Source organism: Schistocerca americana, chromosome 3 (genome assembly GCF_021461395.2).
Source record: "Schistocerca americana isolate TAMUIC-IGC-003095 chromosome 3, iqSchAmer2.1, whole genome shotgun sequence".
Lineage (NCBI taxonomy): Eukaryota > Metazoa > Arthropoda > Insecta > Orthoptera > Acrididae > Schistocerca > Schistocerca americana.
In genome coordinates this window covers 103,004,159-103,030,616 of record NC_060121.1, presented here as the reverse complement: position 1 = coordinate 103,030,616, position 26,458 = coordinate 103,004,159, and the positions used below count along the sequence as shown (strand labels likewise).

Here is a 26,458-nt window from a genome sequence, read left to right as displayed (position 1 = left end):
GGTATACGAAAGAGAGAAAAGGAGAAATTAGTAAAATCTATCGGTCAAGTGAAATCTTCGTTCTCATACGTGAAATCTCCCTCTACATTAAATAATCAAAGTTGGTTTTGGAAATCATTCTGACGTAAAGAAGTCTGACTCGTACAGTAAACATCAGCCAGCAGATGAGACTCTCTTCAGTGCGTCCATGTACACGAAAGCACAGGTGACACGCAGCGTTAAAGATCACGGAAATGTTATATGTACACTACTGGCCTTTAAAATTGCTACACAAAGAAGAAATGCAGATGATAAACGGGTATTCATTGGACAAATATATTATACTAGGACTGACATGTGATTACATTTTCACGCAGTTTGGGTGCATAGATCCTGAGAAATCAGTACCCAGAACAACCATCTCTGGCCGTAATAACGGCCTTGATACGACTAGGCATTGAGTCAGACAGAGCTGGGATGGCGTGTACAGGTACAGCTGCCCATGCAACTTCAACACGATACCACAGTTCATCAAGAGTAGTGACTGGTGTATTGTGACAAGCCAGTTGCTCGGCCACCATTGACCAGTTGGTGAGATATCTGGAGAATGTGCTCGCCAGGACAGCAGTCGAACATTTTCTGTATCCAGAAAGGCCCGTACAGGACCTGCAACAGGCGGTCGTGCATTATCCTGCTGAAATGTAGGGTTTCGCAGGAATCGAATGAAGGGTAGAGCCACGGGTCGTAACACATCTGAAATGTAACGTCCACTGTTCAAAGTGCCGTCATTGCGAACAAGAGGTGACCGAGACGTGTAACCAATGGCACCCCATACCATCACGCCGGGTGATACGGCAGTATGGCGTTGACGAATACACGCTTCCAATGTGCGCCCACCGCGATGTCGCCAAACACGGATGCGACCATCATGATGCTGTAAACAGAACCTGGATTCATCCGAAAAAAATGACGTTTTGTCATTCGTGCACCCAGGTTCGTCGCTGAGTACACCATCGCAGGCATTCCTGTCTGTGATGCAGCGTCAAGGGTAACCGCAGCCAATGTCTCCGAGCTGACAGTCCATGCTGCTGCAAACGTCGTCGAACTGTTCGTGCAGATGTTTGTTGTCTTGCAAACGTCCCCAACTGTTGACTCAGGGATCGAGACGTGGCTGCACGATCCGTTACAGCCAAGCGGATAAGATGCCTGTCATCTCGACTGCTAGTGATACGAGACCGTTGGGATCCAGCACCGCGTTCCGTGTTACCGTCCTGACCCCACCGATTCCATTTTCTGCCAACAGTAATTGGATCTCGACCAACCCGAGCAGCAATGTCGCGATACGATAAACCGCAATCACGATAGGCTACAATCCGACCTTTATCAAAGTCGGAAACGTGATGGTACGCATTTCTCCTCCTTACACGAGGCATCACAACAACGTTTCACCAGGCAACGCCGGTCAACTGCTGTTTGTGTATGAGAAATCGGTTGGAAACTTTCCTCATGTCAGCACGTTGTAGGTGTCGCCACCGGCGCCAACCTTGTGTGAATGCTCTGAAAAGCTAATCATTTGCATATCAGAGAGTCTTCTTCCTGTCGGTTAAATTTCGCGTCTGTAGCACGTCATATTCGTGGTGTAGCAATTTTAATGGCCAGTAGTGTAGTAAACTTCAGCTAGTAGACGAGACTCTCTTCAGTGCGCCCATGTACTCGTTCACGAAATCACAGGTGACACGCAGCGTTAAAGATCACGGAAATGTTATATGTAATTAAATTCGACAGCGTTTGAATTTACTGATATGTTCAATGAAGATACTCTTTGCGCTCAGTATTGAAAGCTAAGATCAGCAGCGACCGAAAACAATAGAACGTTGGTCCGAACTGATACACAGGCCTTAGACTCGTACCGAAACAGCTAATGCCGTCAGCGTTCTCAGAGTGAACTGTTAATACTGTCGTGTGGGATCAGAGGTTACATAATGGCACAAGAGGTCATGTACAAATAATATATACACGCTATCCTAAGGTCGGATGGCCCTAATTCTAGCTGCTCCCGACAAACATATTGCACACACTAGCATTTGATTGCCAAAGTTGGCAGCAGTTCGAATTCCAGTGACCTCTACCGATTCAATACTAGGGAGACGAAAGGCCGAAAAAAAAATGTGGGCCCACTGTACTGGGATTAAGGATACGAACTGCACTGGCACAAACGCAAAAGCTGACTCGGCGTGTTTAATTATACGTGAGCAGCAACAAAAATTTCAAATCACATTTCATTCTGTTCATAAGACACCTGTGATATAAAAGGCAAATTAGTTTTCGTACAAAGTTGCACCTAATTGTTTGAAATTTGTCTATAATCGTTAGAAACTCTTATAAAAATGTATTTTTTTATGTGAGACTTGCGTGGAAAACGTGTTTTTCAAGTCACAACAGGGACACACTCGACTTGTCGAACAGTGTCTATAAGTGCGAATGCAGAGGTCACAAGTGACACGGACACTTCTTTGGAGAACATACTATTTGCAGTTTTCCGATTTTCCTGTAATTACATTATTTATAAGCCACACGGAGTGACCGTGCGGTCTGAGGCGTCATGTCACGGAATGCGAGGTTTGTGTGTTGTTCTTAGCGTAAGTTCGTTTAAGTGTTGTGTAAGTCTAGGGACCGATGGCCTCGGGTCTAGTGAAGCAGGGGATACAACCCGTCGGCTTTGACCAATGACGTCAGAATTGGCCAGAGAGCATTTATTACACAAATGAAAGAGCTGACAAGACTGTTCCGAAACAAAGGAATACGACAGACGAAAAATATAGTTGACATACGTCAAGTAGCATTTTCACGTTAAGGATATCGCATGTTTGTATCGTATAATTTCTGTGGAAAATGAAGGGGAAAAATGCATGGATATATTGGTCACATATAATACGTACCTCACATCACTTGTATCTCGAACCTCATTCGAACTGTATTGGTTAACTGCAGTACGGGATATTGGTTTAGCGTACGTCAATTTCTTCGTTTTCGTTAGCATTAATTCTGTTGTTCAGTTGAACTCTATAGGTCTACATCTACATCTACATCCATACTCCGCAAGCCACCTGACGGTGTGTGGCGGAGGGTACCTTGAGTACCGAAGCACGGGATACAAATTTTACATACTGTATGTTGTTTCTTTCGCCTCTGCTACCACTAATAGTCTGTTCTTACGTAGATAGTAGTATTGCCGAAGGAAGCTACGTACATAATATTTGTATCCCTTACTTCCGTTGACCTATATATATGTACACTGCTAACGAAAACGTGGAAATTGACGTACGTTACATTTCGAACCAGTACCTCAGTTGAAGTACACGAAGAGGCAATAAGACGACACATACAAAATTTGTATCCCGTACTTCAGTATGGGGTACAGTTTTTTTCCGCCTTTGATGCTAATAGTACCGACTGAAAGTTATAGTTTTGATCACAGCAGTGACAATAGTATCCCATTCTTTAGTTGAGCTGTATAGCTATACACAACATTTGATCCTGCTCTTCCAGTTGACATATATAAGTAAACCTCATCACTGTTACAAAAAAATGGTTCAAATGGCTCTGAGCACTATGGGACTTGACATCTATGGTCATCAGTCCCCTAGAACTTAGAACTACTTAAACCTAACTAACCTAAGGACATCACACAACACCCAGTCATTACGAGGCAGAGAAAATCCCTGACCCCGCCGGGAATCGAACCCGGGAACATCACTGTTACATATGTCGTTCTTTTCGAATAGGTAGTGTCAGTGTAAAGGTTAACTGAAGAACGGGATATAAATTTTAGTTGCGTCGGGCGTTTCGCCTGTAATATTGCTGGTACAGATCCGAAAAAATCGTACTGATACTATTGCTGGGGAACGAAAGAAGAACGATAGCTGTGAAATTTCTGTTACGTACTGGAGTACTCGAAAACATACATAATGGCTTAATACAAAAATGAAATACGTCAAAATAGTCAAATGCAGTAAAAGAGAAAATGGAAAACTGAACTTACCACACGGGAACTTCTTAAGGGGGGACGTACACGAAACTGCAGTAATTTTAAAAGTATTTTATAAAACTCTAATTTTTTAAGATAATCAATCCAAATTTGGTACAGTTATTAAGAAATGTTATGCGCATATGAACCTAAATTTTCATTTTTATTGACCTTTTACATCTTTAATTATTAACAATTAATTTTTTTTCAACAATGTAATTACAAATGTTCCTTTTTTGAGAAAACTGTGAGAGCAATGTTAATGAATTTTTGTACACACTTTCATACCAAATAATTACAAAACTCTGTGGAGCAGAATTTTTATATCTTCTTTTGTTCAGTTTTTACGGGTCTCCCAATTTCCCTGAAAAATAATATATCAAATTTAAGGAATATTTTCTACCATAAATACCTTACTATTTTATTAAATGAAAATTCCTTCCACAGAATTTTTCACTATAGTACTGACTAGTCATATACCAAATTTCACTTCTCTACCTTTTGTGGTTTTTGAGAAAAAGGTACATAAAGTTATAAAAATGTAAGTTACGGGAAAACTGAATCAATGATTTGATAGTGTTTGTATTAGGTCTTACCGTCTCTGTGTGAACTAGTGCAAGCCATATGCATACTCCTCTTCATCTGCAAGCAGTCTCTTCTTTGCTTGTCTTCTTTGGTTAACCTGCTGTTCAATTTTATTGGCTGTAATATCAGCCGCAGCAACTCTTTTGTCATCGATGTCCTTCAATATTGAATAGGTGAAAGCTCCTGGATGAAATCCTAGCCTCTGTAGAGTTTTTATTCTTCCAAGATTACCATTGTTAAAAACTAAACAAGCATCATATGCAGCAATTTCAACAATAATTGTTGAAACAAATGTTGTTTTTGGGCAACGTTTCCAAATCAGTGAGTTGTAACTTTCATTAGGGTTTTGTGTCTTTCCATGCACACACTTTCGTAGGAGGTCTGGCTCTGCTAAACACCTAAATGTTGGTTTTATAGCACTTAAAACAGCCACAGGTAAACTGTGCTTGTGTGAATAGTTCATGCCATCACGCTCAGCCTGCTTGAATTTGCACCACGATATGTCACACAAATTATGTACAGGTTTGTCATCTGTGGATAGTTTATGAAAATAAATAGACCACACAGCCTTCTGCATGTTATTCAAATTTCCACTGTTGTCCCTTATTGCCTTGCCATAGTACACTTGTAAAGAATGAATTTCTTTGTCTGTGAGTCTGTTGGGACCACCTAAAAGTTTTCCATCCTCAAGTTTCCTGCCCTTCAATTCACGTTTCAATTTTAAAAGTCTGCCTCCCATTCGTTTTTGCACATGTCCAACACATTCCAACTTTTCTATAGCACAATGGGGACCATAAGGTTCACTTTCCAAAACAGTTTTGAAGGAGCTGGAGTCACCATCACCAAGGTATTTTGTGTATCTAACACCGTACTTTTCCACACTTCGATGGAACATAAGTTTCATAGCTGCAGGTTCCATTCCACCACTAGAACCAGAATAATTTCTACAGCACACTTTCTTGTGTTCAACCTGCCACTTATTTTCTTCCACTTCACCAGCTCTCTTTCCGAGTACACAGCTATAGCAATATTTGCTCATTACCTGAACGTCAAGAATTTTTCCAGTATCAACACTAATGACAGATGATACTCCATACAGTGATGTATGTCCACGCTTCATCCACGTTCCATCACATGACACACACAAATCGGTGTCTGGCGTGTTATCTGCTTCTGTCTTTAGTTCACTATTCATCTTCACAGCTTCCTTTGCAGAGGACTTCAAGTTTTCTTCCACTTCCTCTTGAAGAGCACTTAGCAGTGTTTTATTTCCAGTGGTGTACCTAGCACTTGGTTGTGGCATGTTCATGATCCCACAAAACAGTCTGGTACCTTCCCTGCCTATGCCCAAACATCTCATGCCATATATTAAACGCATATTTGCTTCATATATCCGGTTACTTGATGCCGAAGTTCTAAAAGCAGTGTCTGAATGACAGCTTTCACAAGTAAGATGCAACATACACACTATTCCAATTCTGTTTTCTTCGTCATATAATCTCAAACTTTTTGCACCACAGTCAGCACATACACAAGCAGATGATATAATATCAGATAGTATTTTCAAATCAATAAGCCTAAAACCACTAGTAGCTTGAGTGTCTGAGCCACAATCATCAAGTGATTGACAGCTGTCAATTTTCCTTCTCGAAGCACTCGCTTTCTTGGTTGAAGTATCGTTTCCATTTGTTATTATGGGGCTGGTTTTCAAGTTGTCTTTACTACATCGAGAAGCTTGACACTTTCTAACCTTTTTAAACACCTTACTAGAACGCGGCATGCTGCAAAATATAATAACAAGTCTACTTACAACTTTCGTAAAAATGTATTCCAAACAAACACTCGTAAACAAACGCTATAAATCAAAGAATATAAAACCAGCGGCAGAGATATTATTCCACAGCCTTCTTGATGTAGTACACAAACGTTCCCTGCATTGTGACTGCACAAAACTGGAAAAAAACGCAGTATAAATAGATATACGAGAGGATGAAGACCAAGATGGGGGGGCGTCGCCCTGTGCAAGCTATTACAAATTATTATTTTTTTCCCCCTTAGAAGCGGAATTGGAACGTAATATTTGGTAATTGAAATTTCAATACCATGTAGTAAATGAAGAGCCAATAAAATTTTTTTCACAAATTTGGTCATTTTCATGTACGTCCCCCCTTAAAAGAACCGAAGCTCGGCTCGCCTAGAAAGATGTTATCAAAAATCACATACCTACATACACAACAAGCAAAACATTACTAAAACACTCACTCTCACTCACTCACACACACACACACACACACACACACACACACACATTCACCCCACCCTCCCATCCTAATGTGAAATTAGCTAACACATTTCGGACGGTACATTTGCCCATCACGTTTAACAGAACATTTAAACGGACAGTATGTTTGTGGAATACTACACCTCCATGAATATTCGTCTAAGTGACTTTGACGTGTGGAAATCAGGCGTTTCCCTTCCATACAAGAGATTTCACAGCTGACCAATAACACACTATGCTATTTGTGCAAGCCCCTGTGGATAATGATCTGAACTCAATATTGTGATTAACTACGAGATGCTGATAACCCCTTTCCTCGAAATCCCTATATGAAGAAAAACCATCTGAAAATACAGTGGAACCCTCTGCATCGTGATCTTAAATTAAGCTGACCAAAACTTCCTTCCTTCGATTGGGCACTACTTTAAACACTACATCGTTACATTCTTGACCTGAAACTACAGCCCCCCACACCCATAATCCCACCAGAGGTTCCCCCTGTTGTACTTCCTTTTGCCAAAATGCGACTCGTCATTTTCGACCATAACACCCTGCCCCCCTCCCCCCCCCCCCCCCAACGGCCCCCTATATCTCGCGTATTCCCTGCAAACAAAAAGAGTACTAATCCACAACTGTACGCTTACTCACACAACATTTACGGACACACAGCCACACAGGATATCTCACACACCATCAGTACGTGATTTTCATAATGTCTCTCAAGGCGAGCTTAGATTTTTCTAACCACGTCCCTCGTCTAATGGACCACCACAACCGATCTTTCCTGTAGCGGCATACGAATAAGTCGTGAGTACGGCGACGAGATACACTTGTGAGGCGCATATGTTTGCCGCACTCACGACATCGAACATACTCGGCAACGAGACCACACATTTGTAAAAAACAAATCGTGGCCAATATGATTACGCCCATAGCCTCTCTCAAACCATCTATGTTCATCGGAACAGATAAATCAATACCTACAAACGAAAGAGATACTAAAAATTATCCTCAAATAAGAAACTAATATTCCAAATTACCTCAATATCACTAAGAATGAAATTAAGTACGGAACGAATTGCAAACAACCAATTATTTAAATAAATGCACACGAAGAATATTTTGAGCAATATGTAGCGATCTCTTTTAAAATCACATTCAATTATTTTAATGTACAATGATAGCGCTTATCCGGGACACAGAACGGTTTTATTATCTATGACCGAAAGTGAAGACATTAGTATCTATGAGTAATGTATGACGTCAATGGTCAAAGCCGACGGATTGTATCCCCTGCTTCACTGGACCCATGGCCTCAGTAGTTTGGTCCGTTAAGAATTCACACCATATTAATAAAATTCGTGCTTCTCCAACACAAACTGCCTCAGACAAACTCTGGTAAGCAGTGTGCATGACTGCAACTACACATGCCTGTTACGCCTCCCGTATAGGTGCGATCTATTTGACGCGTTTGTTTCGTATGTGACAGATCTCAGATGTTTGCTGATGACTTACCGTCTGATTGCTGCCGTTCTTCCGATCCCCTCTTGCTGCATTTTACGGTCTCCGTCAGGTTTTGCTGAATGACGACGGAACCGCCATGTTGGTAGCCAGTCACGTCGCCTCAAACTGATGCCTAGCAACGCCACCGTCCGCTACACGAACCACTGTATTGTTGGAAACTGCGTCACATCGCGGAATGTTTTAGTATAAGGCGACAAGACTAGAATAATCAGAACACGTTTTAGGAAACTATCCAAGGATAGTACTAGAGGAGTAAATAGGCTGGAAGACCGGGGCAATGCCGTCAAGGAAAAGGCGTGCCTGGAAAGAAAAAAAAAAATAGGAGGAAAATAAAGAAAAAATTAAAGTTGTAAGGAAAATTGGAAAAAAATTAGTAAAAATCAGTCAAGAGAAGTCTTCCGTTCCCATAAAATAACCCAAGATTATTTCGGTGATTTATAAGCCGCGCGGAGTGCCAGTGCGGTCTTGGGCGCCATGTCACGGAATGCGCGAACATTCACCTTCTTTATTCAGGTCAAAGATCAACCTGCCTCAGACTCCAACACCGCTTTATTTAAATGGGTAACCCGGCTCATGGTGCATGATTCCAGTTGCAGGTTGCCTATCTAACTGCTTCCAGGGGCAAAAATAGTTGACTTTCAATATTCATATAATTAGAATTAAAACCAAACGAGCTGGCGCAGGGGTGAGCAAACTAGACTCGCATCCGGGAGGAAGACGGTTCAAAACTGCGTCCGGCCATCCTGATTTAGGTTTCCGTGGTTTCCCTAAATAGTTTCAGGCAAACGCCAGGATGGCTTCTCTGAAAGGGCACGGCAGATTTTCTTCCTCATCCTTCCCTAATCCGACGTCACCGATGACCTCACTGTTTGAGTCATTGTGATTTATAATGTTTAAGATTTAACGCAGTAAGACAAGTACTACAGACAGAAACGAGTATTTGAAAACGAGAGCTCTTAGCCACTTTCAACAAACTTTACAGATACTTTCAAACCTTTCATAAACTTTTTTCCGCTTATATGCTTAACGTCAAATATTTAACACATTAATTCGTGTTTAAAGTAATTGTATGTGTGAACCTTTTTTATACATGGTAGTTTGATTCCTTACAGGATGTAGGGTGGGGGTAGAGGTTTTTAGTTGTGACGAGGGCCTCCCGTCGGGTAGACCGTTCGCCGGTGCAAGTCTTTCGATTTGACGCCACTTCGGAGACTTGCACGTCGATGGAGATGAAATGATGATGAGTAGGACAAAACAACACCCAGTCTCCGAGCAGAGAAAATCTCCGACCCAGTCGGGAATCGAACCCGGGCTCTTAGGATTGACATTCTGTCGCACTGACCACTCGGCTACCGGGAGCGGACAGGTTTGTAGTTGAATCTATAGAGTGAGGAGAAAGTGGGGATTAGTGTTTAACGTCCCATCGACAACAAGGCGGAGCACAGGTTCGGATTAGGGAAGGATGGAGAAGGAATGCGCTGGTGGCCTTTCAAAGGAACCATACCAGCATCTACCTAGAGCCATTTGGAAGGAAATCACGCAAATCCTCAGTCTGGATGGGCTGGCGAGGATTTGAATGAGTCCACTGTCTATTTTTTAATATGATTCTACAAAAAAAAAAAAAAAAACCTTATAGGTGTCAAAAAGTGGTCACTAGATGTTAATCGAACTTCTTTATTTTCATAACGCGTTTCCCTGGTAGTCCATCATCAGATGACTTTCTAAATTAATAACACATTTTTACATTATAAGTGTGAATGTATATACAGGGTGTTTCAAAAATGACCGGTATATTTGAAACGGCAATAAAAACTAAACGAGCAGCGATAGAAATACACCGTTTGTTGCAATATGCTTGGGACAACAGTACATTTTCAGGCGGACAAACTTTCGAAATTACAGTAGTTACAATTTTCAACAACAGATGGCGCTGCAAGTGATGTGAAAGATATAGAAGACAACACAGTCTGTGGGTGCGCCATTCTGTACGTCGTCTTTCTGCTGTAAGCGTGTGCTGTTCACAACGTGCAAGTGTGCTGTGGACAACATGGTTTATTCCTTAGAACAGAGGATTTTTCTGGTGTTGGAATTCCACCGCCTAGAACACAGTGTTGTTGCAACAAGACGAAGTTTTCAACGGAGGTTTAATGTAACCAAAGGACCGAAAAGCGATACAATAAAGGATCTGTTTGAAAAATTTCAACGGACTGGGAACGTGATGGATGAACGTGCTGGAAAGGTAGGGCGACCACGTACGGCAACCACAGAGGGCAACGCGCAGGTAGAGCAGCAGGTGATCCAACAGCAGCCTCGGGTTTCCGTTCGCCATGTTGCAGCTGCGGTCCAAATGACGCCAACGTCCACGTATCGTCTCATGCGCCAGAGTTTACACCTCTATCCATAAAAAATTCAAACGCGGCAACCCCTCAGCGCCGCTACCATTGCTGCACGAGAGACATTCGCTAACGATATAGTGCACAGGATTGATGACGGCGATATGCATGTGGGCAGCATTTGGTTTACTGACGAAGCTTATTTTTACCTGGACGGCTTCGTCAATAAACAGAACTGGCGCATATGGGGAACTGAAAAGCCCCATGTTGCAGTCCCATCGTCCCTGCATCCTCAAAAAGTACTGCTCTGGGCCGCCATTTCTTCCAAAGGAATCATTGGCCCATTTTTCAGATCCGAAACGATTACTGCATCACGCTATTTGGACATTCTTCGAGAATTTGTGGCGGTACAAACTGCCTTAGACGACACTGCTAACACCTCGTGGTTTATGCAAGATGGTGCCCGGCCACATCGCACGGCCGACGTCTTTAATTTCCTGAATGAATATTTCGATGATCGTGTGATTGCTTTGGGCTATCCGAAACATACAGGAGGCGGCGTGGATTGGTCTCCCTATTCGCCAGACATGAACCCCTGTGACTTCTTTCTGTGGGGACACTTGAAAGACCAGGTGTACCGCCAGAATCCAGAAACAATTGAACAGCTGAAGCAGTACATCTCATCTGCATGTGAAGCCATTCCGCCAGACACGTTGTCAAAGGTTTCGGGTAATTTCATTCAGAGACTACGCCATATTATTGCTACGCATGGTGGATATGTGGAAAATATCGTACTATAGAGTTTCCCAGACCGCAGCGCCATCTGTTGTTGAAAATTGTAACTACTGTAATTTCGAAAGTTTTTCTGCCTGAAAATGTACTGTTGTCCCAAGCATATTGCAACAAACGGTGTATTTCTATCGCTGCTCGTTTAGTTTTTATTGCCGTTTCAAATATACCGGTCATTTTTGAAACACCCTGTAGAAACGTATTAATACAGGTACAAAGGTTTGAAAATCAATATTCATATTTCTTTTACAGAAATATGTACGGCAATACAATATAAGTACACTGTTGTTCAAAGAAATCTTTCGTCTTTTAAGACCATGAAGTTACTGTATTCATATGAAAAAAGAAATACTGATACTGACATTCGGACGGCTAGCAGACGAAAAAATACGGCGTTATTCTAAATGATGGACCCATTTTCAAAAATTGGTATGTATTCAAGTACAAATCCAAAATGAACAAGCTTCCAAATTTTCCAACAAGCTGTAAACCAGTGAAAAGAGGAAGTTTCAAAGTTTTTGGCGGCGGTGATGGTTTCAGATGCGGCCGTTAGAGTTCGCGCGGCACTAGGCTCGTCGTTCCCTTTCACTGTCAGTTGTGAGTGAGATGGAGACTGTGGAGCACAGGGTTTTGTGCATTCTGAAACGTCCCCTTTGGAAAATTATAAATTACTGTGTTGAAAAACTTGTACGTTATTTGATTTTCAAACAGCTGAGCAAAACTGAATGTACTCAGACATTTCTCACTCTACTGACACACAATATTTTTAGCGCAACGCAATCTGACTTTCAATAATCCCTTCAAAAGAATGGCCCTAACTAACAATAACCTATACCTTTCATGAACCACTTCCCTCACAAAAATCTTCGTTAGTCGAACTACTGCAGTACGGCCCCAGTAGCTGAGTGGTGCCGGCACGGTAGCTCAGCGTGTTCGGTCAGAGGGTTTGCTGCCCTCTGTAATAAAAAAAAAAAAAAAAAAAACTGAGTTAATGGATCAAGGACCAACTGAAACAGGTGTCTTGCGACGTCCGCCTGAGCCGGTACAACGAACGAAAACGAACAAAATGAGATTAAAAAAAAGTGGTCAGCGTGACGGAATGTCAATCCTAAGGTACCGGGTTCGATTCCCGGCTGGGTCGGAGATTTTCTCCGCTCAGGGACTGGGTGTTGTGTTGTCCTAATCATCATCATTTCATCCCCATCGACGCGCAGGTCGCCGAAGTGGCGTCAACTCGAAAGACCTGCACCAGGCGAACGGTCTACCCGGCGGGAGGCCTTAGCCAAAAGACATTTCATTTCATTTTAGTACAGCGAGCGCCAATGCCGCCAGTTAAATAAGAGATTCTAACTACTGAGGGCACTAAATACTGATAGGCATAGCTAGCAAATGAAAGATTTTGATGGAGAACAAACAATGTTTTCACATCAACTGCACAACACTACAATAGTGAATATTCCAACAATGCCAAACAGCCGCAGACTGCACACAGCACAGCCAGTGATTTTCATACAGAGCGCTACGTGGCGTTATCGACATAAAAACCTAAACAGCCTACTTACAATTCTTGAGTTCGCGAAAACTGAGTCGCAAATTGCAGTGCAGCGGGCATTTCGTACCAAATTCGGTATTCAACCACCAGCTCGCAAAAGCATTAGCCGTCGGTTTAAGCAATTTGGTTAGAGTGGCAATATGCGCACAGCAGAAAGCACAGGCTGACCGAGGATGTGTCAGAGGATGATGTCCGACGGATTCAAGAAAGTTTTGTGCGCGCTCCCAGTGAAGTCTACCAACAGAGCCGGTTGAAATGAAATGAAATGTCGTGTGGCTAGGGCCTCCCGGCGGGTAGACCGTTCGCCTGGTGCAGGTCTTTCGATTTGACGCCACTTCGGCGACCTGCGCGTCGATGGGGATGAAATGATGATGATTAGGACAACACAACACCCAGTCCCTGAGCGGAGAAAATCTCCGACCCAGCCGGGAATCGAACCCGGGACCTTAGGATTGACATTCTGTCACGCTGACCACTCAGCTACCGGGGCCGGACAACAGAGCCAGTTGAGAACTTGGAATACCCGAACCAACTGTATGGCACGTTCTAAGATGGTATTTGCTGTACAAGCCCTACTGATTACAACTTGTGCAGGCTCTCAACCCCAATGGCATAGAGAAGCATCTCGCGTTTTGTGGTTATGTGCTAGCAAAGGTGGAGGCTGACGCATTTCTACAGAGTGTAATTTTTAGCGATGAAGCGACGTTCCACCTTAGTGGAAAAGTCAACAGACACAATATTCGCATATAGGGTTTGGAAAATCCACACTCACCACTGAAACACGAAAGAGACTCACCGAAGATCAACGTGTTCTGTGCTGTATCCCGTAAAAGAGTTTATGGACCGTTTTTCTTTGCAGAAAGAACTGTAATGGGAATCACATACCCAGACATGTTGGAACAATCGCTGTTCTCTCAAGTTATGGAAGATTCCCAGGACTTCATTTTCCAACAGGATGGAGCTCCACCCCAGTGGCACCGTGATGTACAAGACTCTTTGAATGACTCTTTCTCAGCGCTGGATCGGACGCAGGGAACGTGAGGACCTGGCTCTGCACTTCTGTCCACACAGATCTCCTGATCTCATAACCGCCGACTATTTCTTATCGGGTTATGTGAAGGAAGCTGTTTACGTCCCGCCTCTACCAACCACTCTGAACGATGTGCGGAACCGTATCACTGCTGCCACGCACTCAGTAACAGCAGACACGCTTTCGCGTGTGTGGGACGAGTTTGGCTACCGCGTCGATGTTTGCTGTTCAGCCAACGTTGGCCACATTGAACATTTATAACATTTATCACATTTCTCATTATTAACAAATTATTAAATTTATATCAAATATTATGGAAAAAACTTTGAAACCTCCTCTTTTCATTGGTATTAAGCTTGTTCATTTTGTATTTGTTCTTGAATAAATGCGAAGTTTTGAAAATGGGTCCATCGTTTAGAATAACCCTGCATACAGCGGCGCATCGGTCACCTCGCTTTATGCTAGACGGCGTGTATGTGGCGCCGCTGCAGTCCGCCAACACACGTTAGTGAACCGTTATTTTGTAACAAGAACTGTTTTACAGTAAGAACAGAAACTTATAAAAATTTAAAATGCTCTATATTTTATACCAACATATAGGCAAAATAAAACGTATTTAAGACAAGTGATAAAAGATAAAAACGTAAAATAGAAGGATTAAACCTAAGCATAAAATCGTAGCTACAAAATAACTCATTCCACTTGACTCTACGTGTATGTCACAAAACTGAAAATAATATGACTCGTCTGATACGTCGTATCAGTATATCTTTCTTCTTGTGAATATAATAAATTTATGGCCCTAAAAGTCGAAAGACTTCTTTGTCACAGTATTGTATAGTGGTACGTATTTCTGCAAAAAAAAAAAAAAAAAAATTAAGATTTTTTTTTCAAACCTTTGTGCCTGTAAGCATCCACACTTGTAATATAAAAATGTGTTATTAATTTAGTAGATCATTTGATGGTGAGCTACGCACGAAACGCGTTATGAAAATAAAGGAGTTTGATTAACGTCTAGTGACTAATTTTTGCAATCTTCAGTAGTACTTATAATATCCAGTGTCAGGGCCCATAACTGCACTTAAAGAGACACTTTCTTTATCTAATAGTCGCCAACATTTATTAGCAACTAAAGACATGGTTTTAATTACTGAAGTATGTTACAAACACACATGTAGGAATACGTTTTTTCATATCTAAGCCTGTGACGAAGTTCTTAGAAAAATAGGCACTTAATATTTACCGCGACATTTGTCTATTGATTCCAGCACGGCCAATGCTGATAAGAACTACATTTAAAGCTGATGGTCCTTTTTCTGTAGAACGTTCTTTTTCTCTACAAACAGCGTATATTACGTTCTGCAATGAGTCAGGTATGGTTATTGGGTTTGGAAATTCTATCATTAATGGTCACAGGCTTTCTGGCTCGTGAGAGAGGGTAACAGAAATGCTAAAAATGCTTAATAGGTAGAACTGAAGCAGTACGACGTACATCTCTCAAGAATGTGCTTGGAAAACTCCAAGACCTATCTTTCGTCCTGGAAACCACCAATCTTCTTCAACCCTTCTAAGTGTCTATCCTATAGATGTTGGTGCAGATGAAATTATGGAAATAACAACTCGCACAGAGGAGCGAACTCATTCGTTCTCCTCCCACTCCATCCACGAATGTAAGAGGAACAGACTTTAAGGTGTGGCTCAGTGGAACGTACCCTCTGCCGACTCTGTTTACAGTGATTCGCTGAGTATAGATGAAGATGTAGACATCTCCCCGATGCAGAAAATGAAAGAGAACAAAATATTGATTATTCTAAACATTAATGACCATTTTGCATGGGCAAGAACGACGAAAAAAATCATTTACGTAAGACGACAAAAACCACAAAAATTTCATTATCAGTTTACATTCTTTACATGTATAGCTGATTTATGTATTTCTTTGGTTCTGGTTTTGTCTTGGAGTACACTATGAGATAGCATATTATTAACGACATTCAGTCATCATTAAGTCCCCATCCGAAGAGTTAAGTTGCTCTGTTCAAAACGAGAGGTGTGTCCTACACCCTGCAAATGGCATCTGAATGAAGAAGCAAACAATTTTTGTAATCTACAGGATATTGCACACAGAGTAATAGTAACTTTTTTTTGCAATTTGGCAAAATAAAATTGTGGACGTTTGAAACAAAGATGTCATGTGTTTTTCGTCACGTTTTTTACAACAACTAATAAATAAATTATAATTAAGAAAATTAGCCTATTACTCTTTGCTGACATACCCTTGGAGCAATTCAACCAAATTTCAGAAAGATATCTTTATTAGCGTGCCTGCTATCCAATCCTTCAGCTTGAGATACAGTGTATTCAGATTGCGGGCAGTTTGGCTGAATTACTCCTCCGGCATGTCAGCAAGGAATAATAGGCTAATTTTATTTATTTTAATTTATTAATAAGTTATTGCAAAAATCGTGACCATAAAACACAGAACAAAACTCCATCTTTGCTACAAACGTCCGCTATTTTACTACTTTGTCAAATTTGGAAGAAACTGTGCTAACTCCTCGGATTGGGGGGGGGGGGGGGGTGGGCGTGGAAGGGAGGGGGGCTCAATGGTGACTGAATTTCTTTAAAAAGTCAGAAAATGTTGGCGAAGAATCAATAAATAATGTGCAAAGAGATTTACGATGACTGCTTCATTAGTTTTTCCAAACACAACCGTAAAAATCCCTTATTTTATAGGCTGCTTGAGGAGACTGACCGCTTAATTAATTTTTATATTTTTATTCTGAAGATTGTTTTACTACTTAAGCAAATGTTCTCATAAGAAACCGTTTTGTCTCGTATTCCGTTAAAATGTACCTTGGGTATTGTGCAATATTTGTTATGTGCAGTGATACAGGGACCAATAGCTTTTTCATGTACGGTAAACTAGGGAAATGTGTTAGTATTACATTTCGCTTCACCACAAGCTTTAAAACACACTGTCTGACAAAGAAAGTGAAACAGCCAGAAGACGTGGTCAGATGTCAATGAATGTAACTTACGACACATACACACAATTAGAGGGTGTTTAACTGCTTAGAGTAGGAGTTCTCTGTGATAAGTGGGATGGACAACAGACTGCATTAGTCATGGTCGAGTTTAGTGCTGTTGGCAGGCCTAGTAAAGCAGCGTCATATGTTTAGGGATCACGTGAAGGGTACGGAGATGACACATACTCGTGTGAGACGACATTATCAGCACGTGGTAGACTTTGAAAGAGGCCTCACTGTACGTCTCCTTTCGGCTAGGTGGACGAATCGTGCAGTACCCAGATTTGTGGTCCCTCGGGAGTGAGTGCGGCCCAATGTCAGACTGCATCGTAATGTTAGGACAGACGTGCCTGTCGCCAATCTTTTGGTCGACCAAATCTGACCACGACGAGAAAGGATTGGGGTATTGCGCTCTGAGCACATCGCAACCCCTTCCCGCCTGCACCTGCCATTCGGCAACAAGGAATGGACTCCCTGCGATGTTCTGTGTCATCTCGCACGATTGGTCAGAGAGTGGCAGCAGCCCAGTTAGGGAACTACCATCTCACGCCTAGGCTGCTCTAAAAACCACGACACAAAATGCAGCGTTTGCAACAGTGCAGTGACTAGGGAGCAAGGACTGTTCGTGAATTGTGTTGCATTGTCTTCGTCGATGAATCGCGTTCTACTCTTACCCGGATGACCATTGTTGGCGATTTGGGGAGAGATCCATTCTTGTAATCTTTTGCAGGGGCACAACAGTGTCACTCTGGACGTCAGAGTCTGTGGAGCCATCAGGTACTACAAGTGCGTTGGCTGAAGCGCACTGTCCACTTTTCATCCAAATCGCTGGGCGAATTCATTAGTTTGCTCAGAAGGGCAGGCCGGCAAGCGTTTGCCAGCTTTCGGCCGGTCGGCGATGACAGAATCGACGCGCACATCCTGCAATATGTCCAGCGGACACACCAGGAACCGCGGTGTTGGCCGTCGAATGGCGCTAGCTGCGCAGCATTTGTGCACCGCCGCCGTCAGTGTCGGCCAGTTTGCCGTGGCATACGGAGCTCCATCGCAGTCTTTAACACTGGTAGCATGCCGCGACAGCGTGGACGTGAACCGTATGTGCAGTTGACGGACTTTGAGCGAGGGCGTATAGTGGGCATGCGGGAGGCCGGGTGGACGTACCGCCGAATTGCTCAACACGTGGGGCGTGAGGTCTCCACAGTTCATCGATGTTGTCGCCAGTGGTCGGCGGAAGGTGCACGTGCCCGTCGACCTGGGACCGGACCGCAGCGACGCACGGATGCACGCCAAGACCGTAGGATCCTACGCAGTGCCGTAGGGGACCGCACCGCCACTTCCCAGCAAATTAGGGACACTGTTGCTCCTGGGGTATCGGCGAGGACCATTCGCAACCGTCTCCATGAAGCTGGGCTACGGTCCCGCACACCGTTAGGCCGTCTTCCGCTCACGCCCCAACATCGTGCAGCCAGCCTCCAGTGGTGTCGCGACAGGCGTGAATGGAGGGACGAATGGAGACGTGTCGTCTTCAGCGATGAGAGTCGCTTCTGCCTTGGTGCCAATGATGGTCGTATGCGTGTTTGGCGCCGTGCAGGTGAGCGCCACAATCAGGACTGCATACGACCGAGGCACACAGGGCCAACACCCGGCATCATGGTGTGGGGAGCGATCTCCTACACTGGCCATACACCACTGATGATCGTCGAGGGGACACTGAATAGTGCACGGTACATCCAAACCGTCATCGAACCCATCGTTCTACCATTCCTAGACCGGCAAGGGAACTTGCTGTTCCAACAGGACAATGCACGTCCGCATGTATCCCGTGCCACCCAACGTGCTCTAGAAGGTGTAAGTCAATTACCCTGGCCAGCAAGATCTCCGGATCTGTCCCCCATTGAGCATGTTTGGGACTGGATGAAGCGTCGTCTCACGCCGTCTGCACGTCCAGCACGAACGCTGGTCCAACTGAGGCGCCAGGTGAAAATGGCATGGCAAGCCGTTCCACAGGACTACATCCAGCATCTCTACGATCGTCTCCATGGGAGAATAGCAGCCTGCATTGCTGCGAAAGGTGGATATACACTGTACTAGTGCCGACATTGTGCATGCTCTGTTGCCTGTGTCTATGTGCCTGTGGTTCTGTCAGTGTGATCATGTGATGTATCTGACCCCAGGAATGTGTCAATAAAGTTTCCCCTTCCTGGGACAATGAATTCACGGTGTTCTTATTTCAATTTCCAGGAGTGTAGTAATATCAGATGTTTTGCAGACGACGCAATTATCTATAATGAAATACTATCTGAGAAAGAGCTGCACAAGTACCAGCCAGATCTTGGCAAGAAGCCGTCCGGAGTGGCCGAGAGGTTCTAGGCGCTTCAGTCTGGATCTGCGCGACCGCTACAGTCGCAGGTTCGAATCCTGCCTCGGGCATGGGTGTGTGTGATGTCCTTAGGTTAGTTAGGTTTAAGTAGTTGTAAGTTCTAGGGGACTGCCGGCCGCGGTGGTCTCGCGGTTCTGGCGCTGCAGTCCGGAACCGCGGGACTGCTACGGTCGCAGGTTCGAATCCTGCCTCGGGCATGGGTGTGTGTGATGTCATTAGGTTAGTTAGGTTTAAGTAGTTCTAAGTTCTAGGGGACTTATGACCTAAGATGTTGAGTCCCATAGTGCTCAGAGCCATTTTTTCTAGGGGACTGATGACCTCAGATGTTAAGTCCCATAGTGCTCAGAGCCATTTGAACCATATTTTTCTTGGCAAGATTTAAAAGTGGCGCAAAGATAGGCAACTTATTTCAAATGTTCAGAAATTTAGAACTGTAAACTTCACGAAACAAAAGTCGTATGTCGCAAACATCAGTGACAAATTTTGCGCAAATATCCAAACCATGCAGTACTAGTTGGAGGCGACTTTAACCTACCGAGTATAGACTGGCGATGTCTATGGATTCAGTGGAGGGGGGGGCGGGGGGTGCCGACACACAGTCATGCAAAGCAATGAGGTGGGGAGGGGGTGCCGACACAGGGCCATGCAAAATACTTTGGAACACGTTTTCTGAAAACTATCTTGAGTAGCTAGCTCGGCAGCCCACACGTTAGACCTTGTAACCTCAAATAGGTCAAGCCGGAACTTATCGACAGTGTCTGAGTAGAAACGGGGATTAGCGATCATGATATTATTATACCAACAATGGCTACGAAGGCTAATAAAACAGTCAAGAAGGCTAGGAGAGTGTTTCTGCTACATAGAACAGATAAGCAGTTGTTAACTTCTCACTTAGACAGTGAACTGACAATCATTTAGTTTTAGTAAGATGGATGTGGTGGAATTACGGGCAAAGTTGAAGCAGATTGTAAATCGTTATCTGGAGAGTTATGTGCCTAGTAGGTGGATAAAGGATGGAAAAGTTCCACCATGGTTTAATAACGAAATTCGGAAGACGCCAAGGAAGCAGACGCTGTTGCACTCTTGGTTCAAAAGAGAACGCACGAATGACGACAAGTGTAGTTTAGTAGCGATTCGTGCATCTGTGAAAAGATATAATCGAAACTCATGCAACAACTGCCACCGTCACACATCAAAAGATGCGGCAGAGAACCCGAGAAAATTATGGCCCTATGTAAAGTCGCTAAGCGGGTCTAGGCCCTTGTGGACCAGTATGGTGTGGCAGTTGAAGAAAGCAAAACGAAAGCCGATGTTTTTAATTTCACGTTCAAGAAATCGTTCATACAAGAGGATCGTGCAAACATACCGCCATTTGACCATCAGACAGACTCCCGTATGGACATAGTAATAAGCATCCCTGGCATATAGAGAAACAACTGGAAGATTCGAAAGCGAATAAATGATCAGGTCCGGATTGAATTCCAATTCGGTTTTACAAAGAATAGTTTCCAGCGTTGGCCCTAGCCTAACTTTTATTTATCGTGAATCTCTTGCCCAGCACAAAGTCCCAAGCGACTGGAGAAAGTGTAGGTGACTCCAATATATTAGAAGTGTAAAATAACGGATCCGCAAAATTACAGACCAATATTCCCAACTTAGGTTTGCTGCAGAATCTTTGAACATATTCTCAGTTCGAATATAATAAACTTTCTTGAGACGGAGAAGCTTATATCCACGAATCAGCATGGTTTTAGAAAGCATCGCTCGTACGAAACTCAGCTTGCCCTTTTCTCACATGATATACTGAGCCCTATGGATGAAGGGCAACAGGCAGAGTGTGTATTTCTAGATTTCCGGAAAGCATTTGACACTGCAGGCTCTTAACGAAGGTACGAGCATATGGAATAAGTTCACAGATGTGTGAGTGTCTCGAAGACTTCTTAAGTAATAGAACCCAGTTGTTGTCCTCGACGGCGAGTGTTCATCAGAGACAAGGATACCGTCGCAAGTGCCGCAGGAAATTGTGATAGGGGCGCTGTTGTACTCTATACGCGTAAATGATTTCGCTGACTGGATGGGCAGCAATCTCCGGTTGTTTGCCGATGATGCCCTGGTGTACAGTAAGGCATCGAATTTGCGTGACTGTAGAAAGATACAAGACGACTTGGACGAAATTTCCAGTAGATGTGATGATGAATGGCAGCTAGCTCTGAACGTGGAGAAATGTAAGTTAATGCGGATGAGTAGGAAGGTCAAACATGTAATGTTCGGATACAATATTACCAGTGTTCTGCTTGACACAGCCAACTCGCTTAAGTATCTGGTCGTAACGTTGCGAGGCGATACGAGGTGGAACGAGCGTGTGAGAAGTATGGTAGGGAAGGAGAATGGTCGGCTTCGTTTTATTGGGAGAATTTTAGAAAGGGTGGTTCCCCTGTAAAGGAAACCCCATATTGGCCGCTGGTGCGACCTATTCTTGAGTACTGCTCGAGTGTTTGGGATCGGTACCAGGTCGGATTGAAGGGAGACACTGAAGCAATTGAGAGGCGGGCTGCTGGATTTGTTACTGGTAGGTTCGGACAACACGTAATATTACTGAGATGCTTCGGGGACTCAAATGGGAAGCCCTGGAGAGAAGGCGAAGTTCTTTTCGAGAAACATCATTGAGAAAATTTAGAGAACCGGCATTTGAAGCTCACTGCCAAACGGCTAACGATTCTACTGCCGCCCAACACACATTGCGCGCGAGGACCACGAAGATAAGGTACGAGAAATTAGGGCTCATAAGAGCGCATACAGACAGCCGTTTACCTCTCGTTCTGTTTGCGAGTGGAACAGGAAAGTAAATGACTAATAGTGGTACACGGTACTCTCTGCCATGTACGGTACGGTGGCTTGCGTAGTACCTATGTAGAGGTAGATGTAGATGAGTCACAACTGGAATCAACCAACTCCTACAAGCATCAGTCTTAAAATTTGTGGATGTATGAAATGAAATCATCACATAGGCTCAATGGTCGTTGGAGCAGGTGGTAGACTGCGATTCATTGGCGGGAGACTGGGAAAAATGTCGTCAGGATATTGTAAAACACTCGTGCGAACCGTTCTAGAACGATGTTTAGGTGCGTCGTATTGGGCACATAGGATCTGTTGTTGTTGTTGTTTTTTGGGGAAGACCAGATAGCGAGGCCATCGGTCTCATCGGATTATGGAAGGACGGGGAAGGAAGTCGGCCGTGCCCTTTCAAAGGGACCATCCCGGCATGTGCCTGGAGCGACTTAGGGAAATCACCGAAAACCTAAATCAGGATGGCCGGACGCGGGATTGATCTACTGGACGCATAGAAGGAATGGGAATACATTTGGTCAGAGATTTGTACTCACTGGAGAGTCTCACGAAGAAGCTGAAAGACCTAAATTAGCGCACAGTAAGATCGACGTCAACTGTACATCAAAGATCAAGCAGTGTAAAGAGTCAGAAAGAGGGGAATGTACCAGCTGATGAGAAACAGTGTGAATCTTAGCTAAAGGATTTCAAAAAGCACTTAAGGAGATTGAATATATCAAGACATTTGGAACTGTGGAATTGCCAGCAGAAATGGTGAACAATTTGGCAGGAAGATGGAGGCGAGAGATATTCCGCCTTTTAAAGTGGTATACTAAACAGGAAAATGGCCAGATGACTTTATCACAACAGTAATGAATTCAGCCGAGGAAAAGAATAATGCCAAAAATGTGAAGAGCGTAAGATAGTCAGTTTAATTTTTTCATGCAACTAAAATATTATTGAGGTTGCTGAACACACGGTGAAATGGACAGCTAAGTAGGTACGTTGCAGTGGAACAGTTTGGGTTCAGATAGGGCAAAGGAACAAGACACGCGACTAAGAAGTGTGTGAGAGACATATATTGAGAGATGTCAAAAAAATTATACTGTTTTTGTTGACTTAGAAGAGGATCTCGACAGACTGCAATGGGGCACGTTGATGAGTATTTGGAAGAAGAAAGAAGTTGACTGGACGAGTACAAAGATACGAAATTTACATTTGCAACAGTGGATTAGAGTAAGCATTGGAAATGAAATGCCTGAGGAAAGTATGATCGCAGTGGAAGTGAGGTAAGTAGGCGTGTTTCTCTATTGCTCCGCAAGACGCATGTTGGGGAAATTGTTGAGAAATACTCACTTGGACGAATGAGAATAGCACGTGTAAAGAGGAAGGAAGATAAGGATTTAACGTCCCGTCGACATCGAGGTTATTAGAGACGGAGCAAAAGCTCGAACTGTTTCAGGTTTGCGGAGGGAAATTGGCAGTACCCTTTGAAAGGAACCATCCCGGCAATGGCCTGGAACGATTTAGGGAAATCACGGAAAAACTTGTCTGCAGCTGGTGGCCTAGTGGCTAGCCTTGCTGCCTCTGGATAACGGGGTCTCGGGTTCGATTCCCGGCGGGTTGGGGATTTTCCCTGCACTGGGACTGGGTGTTTGTGTTGTCCTCATCATTTCATCATCATCATCATCGTCGTTTGTGACAGTGGCTAGATTGGGCTGTGTAAACATTGGAGTTTGTACAGATTGCGACTTTGTACGGGCGCTGATGACAGCACAGTTGAGCGCCCCACAAACCAAACATCATCATGACCAAACGGAAAAACTTAGTCTGGATGGCCCCGTAGCAAATTTGAACCGTCGTCCTTCCGAAGGCGAATACAGTGTGCCAACCATCACGCCATCTTGCTCGTGAATAGCATGTATACGATTTGCGGATGATATAGTGTTATAGGAGCCATACCAAGGTGACCCTTCGTCACGAGTTAACACTGCCAAAGCTTCCCCACCATCGTCCGTTTTCCCGCCGTATACATTTCTGTAATTTTCTACACAGATTTAACGAATTTTTCAATATTCTAAGCAGGTTCACTAAAAATAAAGTATTGCCGAATAACATTTCTTAAATAAACTGTATTGATGAAAAGTATTTCACACAACAAATTAAATTTATCATTGTAGTAAAAAAATTACAAGTGTAAAAAAAAATTGAAAGTAAAACAAAATCTTTGTCTTATTGCTCATGGTACCTACACCCCCCCCCCCCCTCCACCCCGATCCTACTGTATGATTAAATGATGATGGAATCATCTTGGGTGAAGCATTCCAGGGGTAGAATAGTCCCCCTTTCGAATCTCTGGGCGTAGACTACTCAGGAGGATGTTATCATCAGGAGGGAGGAAAAAAACTGACGTTTTACAGAGCGGAGCTTGGATGTTAGATACCTTAATCTCGCTGATAGGTTAGGAAATTTAAGAAGAGAAATGAACAGGTTAAAGTGAGATATAGCAGGAATTAATGAAATACGGTGGCAGGAGGAACAGGACTTCTGGTCAGTTGAATACAGGGTTATAAACACAAAATCTAATAGAGGTAATGCAGGAGTAGGTTTAATAATGAATAAGAAAATAGGAGTGCGGGTAAGCTACTATGAACAGCATAGTGAACTCATTATTGTAACCAAGATAGACGCGAAGTTCACACCCACCACAGCCCTAGGTCTTTCAAATTTGTATGCCGCAGATGACGAACAAATTGAACAAATGTATGATGAGATAAAAGGAATTATTCAGGTGATTAAGCGAGAGGAAAAGTAATAGTGATGGCGGACTGCAATCCGGTAGCAGGAAAAGGAGAGAAGGAAAAATAGTAGACGAATATGGAGTGGGGGAAAGGAACGAAGGAGGAAGCTGCCTCGTAGAATTTTGCACAGATCATCGCTAATATTTGGATTAAGAATCATGAAAGAAGACTGTACACATGGAAGAGACGTGGAGACACCGGAAGGTTTCAGATTGATTATATAATGTTAAGACAGAGATTTCGGAACCAGATTTCAAATTGTAAGACACCTCCAGGGGCAGATGTAAACTCGGACCACAATTTATTGGTTAGGAACTGGAAATAAAACTGAGGAAATTGCAAAAAGATAGGAAATTAAGGAAATGGAACCCGAACAAGTTGAAAGAACCATAGGTTGCAGCGAGTTTCAGACGGAGCATCAGGCAACAATTGACTAAAACAGCGGAAATGAATACAGCAGAAGACGAAGGGGTAGCTTTGAGAGATGACATAGTGAAGGCAGGAGAGGATCAAATAGGCAAAAAGGCAACGCCTAATAGAAATCCCTGGATAACACAGGAGATATTTAATTCAAATGATGAAATGAGTAAATATAAAAATGCACCAAATGAAGCACGTGAAAGGGAATACAAACGTCTAAATAATGAGACTTACAGGAAGTGAAGATGGCCAAAGGAATGGCTAGAGAACAAATGCAAGGATTTAGAAGCAGATACCACTAGTGGAAAGACAGACGTCGCCTACAGGAAAATTAACGAGGCCTTTGGAGAGAAGAGGAGCAGCTGTATGAATATCAAGAACTCAGATGGAAAATCAGTACTGAGCAAATAAGGGAAAGCTGAAAAGTGGAAGAAGTATGTATGTAGAGTGTCCATTCAAGGGAAGTGTACTTGAGGGCAATACTATAGAAATGGTAGAGGAAATAGATGATGATGTGAGAAGAATTTGACAGAGCACTGAAAAGAAACAGGGCCCCGGGGGTAGGCCACATTCCGTCAGAACTATTGATAGACATTGGAGAACCAGCCATTGCAAAACTCTTCTATGTGGTGTGCAAGATGCAAGAGACAGGCGAAATACACTCAGAATTCAAGAAGAATGTAATAATTCCAATTTCAAGGAAAGCCGGTGCTGACAGGTGTGAATATTACCGAACTACCAGTATAATAAGTCAAGTCACCGTTGCAAAATACTACACGAATTTCTTACAGAGGAATGAAAAAACTGGTAGAAGCCGACTTTGGGGAAGATCAGTTTGGATTCCAGAGAAATGTAGCGACTTGCGAGGCAATACTGACCCTACGACTTATCTTAGAAGACAG

At 43.3% G+C, this 26,458-nt stretch overlaps 1 protein-coding gene across 1 annotated transcript; it reads right to left on the bottom strand.

Annotated features, from left to right (window-relative positions):
- Positions 1-4,310: 4,310 nt before the first annotated feature.
- On the bottom strand, positions 4,311-6,624 carry LOC124606800. Its single transcript, XM_047138869.1, has 2 exons — positions 4,603-6,624; positions 4,311-4,370 (listed from the first exon to the last, which is right to left on the bottom strand). The coding sequence occupies exon 1, from the start codon at positions 6,369-6,371 to the stop codon at positions 4,617-4,619; it is 1,755 nt and encodes a 584-aa protein (XP_046994825.1). The 5' UTR covers positions 6,372-6,624; the 3' UTR covers positions 4,311-4,370; positions 4,603-4,616.
- Positions 6,625-26,458: the final 19,834 nt, after the last annotated feature.

Coding starts and splice junctions, on each gene's coding strand:
- LOC124606800 (XM_047138869.1), bottom strand. CDS start 6,371: ATGCCGCGTTCTAGTAAGGTGTTTAAAAAGGTTAGAAAGTGTCAAGCT.